This window comes from Sardina pilchardus, chromosome 8 (assembly GCF_963854185.1).
Source record: "Sardina pilchardus chromosome 8, fSarPil1.1, whole genome shotgun sequence".
NCBI classification, from domain to species: domain Eukaryota; kingdom Metazoa; phylum Chordata; class Actinopteri; order Clupeiformes; family Clupeidae; genus Sardina; species Sardina pilchardus.
In genome coordinates this window covers 8,935,387-8,944,747 of record NC_085001.1, presented here as the reverse complement: position 1 = coordinate 8,944,747, position 9,361 = coordinate 8,935,387, and the positions used below count along the sequence as shown (strand labels likewise).

Here is a 9,361-nt window from a genome sequence, read left to right as displayed (position 1 = left end):
CACAGAAAACACTCCTCCGCACACACACACATGCCACACGCGGCTGCTGCTGCCGCCACAACTGTCACTGCTGGCCTGCCCTCACGTCACGCACACGCGCGTGGACGAAGGCTGCTGGACGCGCGGCAGCGGGATTCTTCTTTTTTTTTTTTATTATCATTTAAACTCGGGAGAGTGAAGACAGGAAGCTCGCACACTTGCTTTCACGCTCAAGGGAAGAGGGAGACCATACGCAACAGGCCACGGAGAGCGCTTGGTATTAAAATAAACACGAGGAAGAAGGAGTGGGAGCACTATTTTCAGGCTTTACCTTTGGCCAATTATAGCCAGGCACGGAAGGGAAGTACTTCCCAGAGACAGAAAAAGCACCAAAGGGCCCAAAAGTTCCTCAGGCTTTCGAAATGAGTCATTTTCTGATTAGTTTGCTTTTTCTGCCATGATTTCTGTCTATCCACTGCACATACCACAAATACACATATGTAATCCCTCAGAAAGTAAGACGTTGGTCTGCATAATTTGAACTGTTGGAAAGAGATCAAATCCTCATAATTTCCAGCTCAAGTCATTCATCTTCTTCCTTCATTCATTATTCATGATAGGACAACAAACATATCTCCGACTTGATTTATTCCTGCACATCACATCAGGGGCTTACACTCAGAGACTTGGGCTGAGATTTCTAAACCCCCAATAGCCAAGCAGCCTCTTTCTCCCCCTCTCTCTTCCAAAGACCCAGCGCCTTTGCAGCCTCACGTAATTAGCCTTAAAGACAGACCCCGGGCAGGCTCACATCTGGAAGGAGTTTAGACATGGCAGTTTCCTACCAAGACGGCTAAATATTTAGGTTGAGAGTTACTGCGTGTGGATGAACTCATGATAGAGGGGTGGGGGCTGAGTTAGAGAGAGAAAGAGAAAGGGAGAAAGGAGGAGAAAGAGTAGGAAGAGAGGAGGAGAAGCACAAAAGAAAAGACGTCTAATAGGAGCTAATCGCGCGATAGAAACTCCCATTAGCGGAATCGGTCGCCAGCATTCGCAAATCACCAGGACAACCTTCCTTTTGAGCTCCTTCAAGAGCAACGGAAAATGTTGCTCATCGAGCGCCGCTGACTCCAACGGTTTGTCACCGCTAGCTCCTCGGCCGGTGGCTCAGCAGTGGAGCGGCGAGCGTGGACGATACCGTGAGAGGCAGCGGCGTAGCGCCATTCTACCGCATTGCAGTCGGCCACGTTCTACAGAAACAACAAACATCCGACTAATACTCTTAATAAACCAACCCCCGCTGGGATTCCCCGTGGGCCGGGAGGCCTCAGCTGGAATGTTCATGGGAGCCAGCTGTTGTGCATTAGCCTGAAGACGGGGAGTGGATCCACGGGACACAGTCCCAGAGTGAAGCAGGCCCACTGACCCCGTCCACCAAGGGCCCCGAAACACTCGCCACGCACCTCCACACGCAGTCCGCAGCAAAAACAGCTCTTGAAAACTCATCAGCGTCGAGCTGAATGGGAGCACTGTGTACTGCATGCACTGGTTAAGCCAACGCAACTCAATGGGCCCATTTCAAGCTAGCCTGGTCCTAGCAGACTCTCATACATTTCAGAATGTACAGAGAGTCTGGCAAATTTCCATTGCCAAGCGTTAACTTCCTTGAGGGCGGGTACTCTGTTGAGGTGTAAAACTATTGGATCTGCCCAGAGCCACTCTGTGGATCTGCCATAACCAATCGGTAACGTTTGGTTGTGACGTATGTCATGCTCAAACTAGCGCACAACCTCAACGTCATCGCTCTCAGTCACTCCCTCTGTTTGGTGATTGGACAGGTACAAGAGAACCCACGAGTGTACCGCAGACCCAGACAACCTACTGAAGGGAAATGAAAATTGAGCGGATGTACGTAGGAGGGTGGAGCCAGGCTAACTTCAAGCTACACTTAGCAACAATTTGCCAATTTTAGAGGTCATTTCAAATATACACAGGAGAGACGTGTGTATTTAAAATGACCTAGTGCTGTAGGAATTCCTAATGATATAGGTAGGGGATTTCACGCTGTGGCCAATCATCAACCAAGCCTGTTTACTGTCAAAAACAAAATTACTACAGTAACAAATCAACCTTTGTGGGCAAAAAACTTCCCCAACAGAAGAACCTTCTAGGGCATTTTCCCTGGAGTTATCAAGCAGGTACCTTCCTTCATAGATGTTTCATTGAATCAGGCCCACGACACCTCCAGAAGGCTAAGCAGTGGTATCTAGAGACCCAGACTCACCTCCCGCCACACTCATGATGGGATCCCTGCCAACAAATTCCGACAGATTCTTATGTCATTCCTCTTCATAGCTGTGGCCATTTATGATCCGATCAGCAGCGCAACCAGGCAAACCGGGGGCCCTTGATGCGGGCACAGACAAATACCAACAATCTCAGTCAATCCTCTTCGTTGCCATGACAGTTTATGATCCAATCAGGAACAATATACAAACAAAACCCTTGATGAGGGCACCCACAAGTACCAGCAAATTCTTTTGTTTAGGTACAGTATGTTTGTTACAAGCAAAGTCCTTCTTTTGGCATCACCTTCACATTTGCGAAGGACAAATAAACACATCTGCTATGTCCATTAACCGTACAGGCTATAAAATATCTGTACTTCTTTGGTTCTGGACATCAGAAAAAAAATTAAAATAAATAAATAAATAAAAATGCAAGAAAAAACCTTCACTGAACAACATCACCAATAGTATCGCATAACGACAACATGTTTGCAAGCTTCATCGGCGCCAACTGGGCCGTTGATGGTATTTCCAAGATTGTTACATGCAGTGGTTTGATAATTTTAGGCCAAATCTCTATGATACTTCTTTTATGCTACAGCCAGCATCCCAACCATTCTGGTTCTACTCTAGAGGGCTCTACGTCTGGATAAACTCAACAGGTTCCAGTTAGACCCAGTCTATCAGCACATCATCCCTGAGCACATCTGTCTTTCGATCCAGTCTGCACCAGTCCATCACCTTGACATCTTTGACCCCAAACGTCATTCCTGCTGGTCCCTCATCCCTGCAGCCCGGCGACCTCATCCCCACAGGGCAAATTTGGCCCAACTCTCAGCCCAGCTGACCTCTGACCCCCAAACACTATACAGTTTCCTAGGCCACCAGGGGATACATGAACGCATTCAAATGACCTTCCCAGCAAGGGGGAAAGTGAGGAATAGGTAGGAGTCTATCTGTTGGGAGTGTGTGTGTGTGTGTGTGTGTGTGTGTGAGAGAGAGAGAGAGAGTGTGTGTGTGTATTTGTGTCGGACGGGAAGATGGCAGTGGGGGTTGGATTGTGATGGGAATGGGGCGGAAGGGTGATGAATTCAGCCCTGAGCTCCCATGCTGCACCTGGGATGCCGTCTGGAGAGACTCAGGAATGTCAGGAATAACAGTAACATCAACAGGACTTTGCACATTCCACATCTGGCCGGGACGTCACAAAGCAGGGAGGAACGAGAAGGGGCTGGAGTGGGAGAAGACCGGAGGGGGAAATCTACAGTCGTGCTCCCCAAATGAACTTCATTCGCCTGTATGGGCACAGAGAAGAGAAGAGGAGGGGGGAAAAAAACAACAGTGCTCTGGGAGTATCGTGCCTGGGCCCTACAACAGGCCAGCATGGGGGAATTGTTTGTGTCTAGGGCAAGGGCTCGTAAAAATGTCACAGTGTGCTTAACACATGTTGGAAAACAAATAAACGACATTAAAAGGTGCAGGGATGCAGGATTATCTTCAAGCACCTCCACTGCTGCCACCCAGGCCATTCGTTTTTTTATCCTCTCCTCTCCCGTTCTGCAGCAATGTGTTTCCCAGATGTTTATCCCGTCTTTATTAAGCAGAAACACAAGGCCCTATAAATGGAGCTCTGGCCGCCTCCAGCACCCCAAGGCATAAATCCACTCGCTGCGTCTCCTCTGCAGGCTCCACCGGGCCCGTTTGGGGCTTTTTTACTGCGCCCATGTGCAGGCAAGTGCTGCTCCCACTGGGTCGCGCAGAGGAGCATTGTGGGATAGTGGGGGACCGAAATGCAAAATAAGCATGACACAGCGAGTGAGAGTCACTGAGAGAGACAGAGAGTTGGTAAGAGAGAGAAAGAGAGAGAGAGAGAATTGTTAAAAAAGCAAGTTAGTCTTGTTGTAAATTTATGAAAGCTGTAACTATTGTGGTGGTTGTAGGTCAGTTTCACTTTTGGGTTGGCTGACTCCTAAATACAGAGAGAATACATATGAAAGACATCTGGAGAAATGTTTTTAGCCTTGTAGTGTAATACATTCTTGATATTTTGCCGCTGTCATGTCAACTTCTGGACATTTGCAGGACAATTCTGGACATTTGTAAACCTGTAAGTTGACATAATCGGTTTCTTAAATTGAAATGGCATATTTTACACACTGCTTGTTACAGCCATCACTGAGAATATTTAACCAGGGGTAATCTGACATGGACTAACAGCAAACTGGAGGCAATCGCTCCAGCTGTGGGTCCTGAAGATAAGTTCTTCTTCCTTCTCGAGCAGATCAGGTAACTTCCATGAGGACTCTGGGATGTCCTAACATTCAAATGAGGAAATCAAGCCCTCATTTATGTGTGAGCAAGAGCAACAGAGAGAGAGAGAGAGAGAGAGAGAGAGAGAGAGAGAGAGGGAGGGAGAGAGAGAGAGAGAGAAGAGAGCTAGAGCTAAAAATGTGTTTCTGTTTATCCTAGTTTAGCAAGGCCAAGTCAGCTGGAGATCAGGGCGGGTGGGATTGCAGAGAGCAAGAAAGTGGGGAGAGCTGGGAGTTTAAGGGAGGGAGTGAGAGGGTAGGCAAGGGGAGTGGAGGTATGCAAGGAGGGTTACTGAACCTCTGTGTGTTTAACTCCACACCGACTACACATTTATGAAGACAGGAGAAGTGACAAGGGGGCTGAGTCCAATGGCAGTCCCATTCCCCTTTTGTTTTTTTTGCTGTTGTGTTTTTGTTTGTTTGTTTTTCTTCTCTACCATAGACATGGACTACAGGATCTCCCCTAAGTGAGCTCTTTCTTGTCGGGACTCTTTGGTCTTTGGCTGCTAGAGTCAAAGAAAAATAAGAGCGAGGCCAAGCTTTGAGCTAGTGCGTCTGTGTCTGTTGCCGGGCCAGGTTACACACTCGGGGGCTTCACTGGCCAGAAATATGTACGCTGCTTTCAGAACGGCCCTCTCGCCGGATGAGACAGAACCCAAAGGGGTCAGTTGGGGGCCTTGTCTGAGAACACACCTCTTAAGATAGCAAACTCTGTAAGCAGGATGCAGTCTCACAATCAAAGTTACGCACTTTCCCATAACAAGGCGTCTTTGGTGGAAATACTAGTTTCATTATTCACCTTATTCACAAAGTGTCAACAGTCGGAGTCAGCACTGTTGCTTGATGACTAAAACATACTTCCTCCGAAGATAATATTGGCCCTCGAATAATTTGTAAAACAAAATATGTGCAAATATCACATGTGCAAACAGATAAAATGATACAGGGGCCTAGTGATACTTTTACTCACAAAGTAACGGTCCGGTTGGGGAGGAGACTGGCTTCTGGAGTTTCTGTGAGTTCGTCGCTGCTGCAGCTCACTCTTTTCCGGACACCCGGCGTGGTATGAGCCTTCATGCGCTCGTCTGTGCAACTACAGCCGATGCTTAGAAGTCCAGAACAAGCGTCTGTTATTCGTGGCTCCGTAGCTGTCAAGCACACCAGCATTACCAGCAAATGCCTCCATAATGGGATGCTAACGCTGGTTGCCGACATAGTCCCCATCATTCTCACCTCAGTGTCCCCCGAATCAGCCCATTTCACCAACACGAAGCTTCTTGGAGGTTGACAATAAATACGGCGGATTCCGTGAAAATTGTCGAAGAAATGCAAGTGTGCTTACGTTTAAAACGTGGCAATGTATTCCTTTGTAATGAGAAAACTGAAGAAAAAGTTGAGGGACAATGATTGAATGATCAGAGCTGTAGCCAATGGAGTGTCCACTAAATAAGTAGAACTTCAGATCACTGTAAAGTTAACAACATCCAAATCGGGACTCACATGTAGTTATAGGCCATATGACAGCTCTTCCCACAGTCTAGTGTTAAAACTGTTCGTTGGTAATTTGCGCTTTGAGTTTTTGCCTATTTCTTGAACTAAATAAAACATATTAAACTTTTGCAGCTCGTGTCCTGCCCCTGGAATAATGTGTGCTCCAGTGACAGATGAACACTGTCGCAAAAGTAAAACGTTCTGTCATCTGAAATCTCCGAATATCCCACTGTCACAATCAAAAACCAGAATCGCTCTTGTATGCTGCTATTCCCTGTGGTTCTGATAAGACCTAAGGCGCAACTCACTGCCTTGTCGTACTTCTTCACAGCTTTTGATCTAATTCACAGATTTGGCAAATGATATGTCGCGCGGAACTCGTAATGTTCAACAAGTAAGACGTTTCAAAGTAGATAGTCCAACAGAACTTGCAAGAAGTTCATATAATTTAATCCAGGAGGTAACGCGAAATAACGGCACGACGGGTCTGACTCGACCTTAATTTCCCAAATCTAGCGGTTTTTGCCTGCCACCCTGTCACACTCAAATTCGGTTACTGCCTTAAGTGCGCGCATTCCCTCCCCGACTACGCACTTATCTGCAGGGTCCTAGCGCAGATTTGTAGCCTACCTCATGAAGTTTCACGCTTGCCATAGCTTTTTCTACACACATTGCGTTGTCCATTTATAACTAGAGCTTCTAACATAGGTAGTATAGGCTACATGTGTGTTCAAACATTAAATAATATTAATAATAATAATACAAAAATAATAATAACAACGTTAATGTCATCGATAGGCTATTCATGTAATAATTTTCCCATTGATTTCTCTGTATTCTTTTCAGGGACTAAATTAATCCGTAATTTAGTAGGATTCAAACACGTGGACGCTAATTGGTGAAATGCATTGGTTTTAAGCATTAAGAGCGCGTACGTTTTTGAAAGACAACGATTCCCGTCAAAAATAGTTTACTGATGGGCTATATGTGACGTTTGGGCTGACAGAATTGTGAAGGCCACATCTAGAATAGCATCACTAAGTAAAGGCATGTATGTTGTTTATTTCCATCAATTTGTGGCCAAAGGTTATTCGCACGGCATGTGCAAAGACTGCGAGACATTGTACGAAGCAGTGCCTCAATAAACAACAAAAACAGTTGGATGGTTAGGTAGTACTGGGTCTGCGTTATAAATGCGCCCGCGTCATACTGAAACCATCAAGGTAGACTACACGAACACCGCTAACATGTTCCAGCTGCGCGTCCAAGCAGGCTACAATTCGCTGACTGTTGGGTAGCCAGCCTCTGGCACACCGGAGCCGGTGTTCCACTTTGGCTCTTAAGCCAAACAGAACCGATAGAGTGGTCTTGTTTAAAGAAATCGTGAACGCCAACCTGCAATGGAAGAAATGTGATGGAGCATGTTTGTCAGTTAGGACTGAATTTCGGCACTGTGTTTCAAAAAATGGTGAGAACGGTGACAATTTCGAACATTCACTTATTTTCCATCACTTTTAACTGTATAATTTATAGAGATAAGAGATGTTTAACTTTGTTAAGTAGAGAGAGCGATTATGCTCGCACGTCTTATTTGGTTTGATGCAATGATGGAATACAGGTATTTTACACATTCCACTATCATACCACTTTTTATTTATTTATTCATTATCGGAGCCTACTATTATTTCATACTCTGTTCTTTGACTGTGGGTTGTGGATACAGGAATTTTTGTATATCATCAGCATGGATTATCTAGACGGTGAATCTATAAGCATAATCAGGTCCACAAAATGGCCACATTTCTGATAGTCTATAGCAGACCAGACTGGGTTGAAATATTTTTTTTAATACAGGTAGCCAAGTGAAAGTGCTGTTCTAACCATCCTGTCCAACCTCTGAAATCTCACTATCAGTCACACATTCCAAAACCTCCAGCACCGCTTAAAAAAACCCAGGCCGGCTATGGGTACCGAGCTTGTACCTGGGGATCACAGCTATCCAGTGAAAGCCTCTTTGAAAGTCTCATTTTTTGCTGAATGAAAAGATCAGAGATGGATATGCATAGAGGTATGTGTTAGCCCTCTCAAGTGATTGAGGGCAGATGCTGTCAGCAACCCAAAGAACACATCAGGAACTGTACTTCCCACCAACTTTCATTTTCACAGGTCCACTTTCGTCCACAGCAACAATCCCAGTAGAGCTTAAACCTACACTCCTTTTTTGTTTTTAAAAAGAGCTTTTATGATACACGATACACCCGAGGAAGCCCGGAAAAATCCCTGCCTCTAAAAAAAAAAAGGCGAGAGAAAGAAAGATTCTGATGAAGGCCTACTGTGAAAGAAAAAAAAAAACACACATATGAAAAGGTGAACAGGCAGAACGCTTGGCTTTGTGGGGGAAAAAAAAGGAATCGAGGAAGCCCAATTGGGGCTGACATTCACTCACAACCACGTCAAATCGACAGGCACCTTAGACATGCAAGCCACCCCTGGCATACAATGGGCCAGTGTGTACCAGGCCAGGCCGGCGTTCTGGGTTTGTTGTTCCTGCATATGATACTGTACACCGGGCTGGGCACACGGAGTCTGCTCTGATTGCTTAAGGAAGCCCGCAGAACCAAGGATAGGCGCCTACCCAGCGATGAAACTGAGCAATGTTTATTTGACCCGTTAAATAGGGCTTCAAGTACAACCACCCCCCACCCCCCTCCACACACACACACACACACACACACACACACACACACACACCCCAACACACACACACACACACACCACATCCCGCCCCCCAGTCAAGAAGCCCTCTAGCCTCCCAAAATCTCTCTCATCTGGGAAGCACAGTTTCCATTTAAAAATGTCACGTCCCACACTGCACATTACATCAAATTGTACTTAATGGCATCCAGACAAACTTTTATGTTGTTCCAACATTTTTCCCCTCCCTCCCTCCCTCCCTCTTTCTCTCTCTCGCTCTCTCTCTCTCTGTGTCTCCCGCCTCTCTGCCTGTGTCTCTCTCTCATACCCCCCCCTCCCCCCCCCTTGCTTCCTTTGCTCATATCGCCGCGCAAGCAATCTCTCGCTTGCTCTCTTCCACATCTGGACTCCATTCCAGGTGGACTATATGGAGAGGGAGAGAGGGGGTGTGAGGGGGGAGGAGTGATGGAGCGCACCGAGGGGAGATGGGGGGGGGGGGGGGGCACGGAGGATGTAGCACTATCTCAGATCAGGAAGTGACGCATGGCTAGTGAGAGGGGAAACGTGTGTGTGTGATTGTGGATGTGTGTGTTGCTGTTT

The 9,361-nt window shown here is 46.4% G+C and overlaps 1 protein-coding gene across 1 annotated transcript in view; it reads right to left on the bottom strand.

Annotated features, from left to right (window-relative positions):
* The window catches only part of adgra2 (adhesion G protein-coupled receptor A2), a 61,772-nt gene extending 55,301 nt beyond the window's left edge, over window positions 1-6,471 (bottom strand). The window contains exon 1 of the mRNA XM_062542604.1: window positions 5,547-6,471. Within this exon, the coding sequence (XP_062398588.1) occupies window positions 5,547-5,803 (257 nt within the window). The 5' untranslated portion in view covers window positions 5,804-6,471. The remainder of the gene's footprint in view (window positions 1-5,546) is intronic.
* Window positions 6,472-9,361: the final 2,890 nt, after the last annotated feature.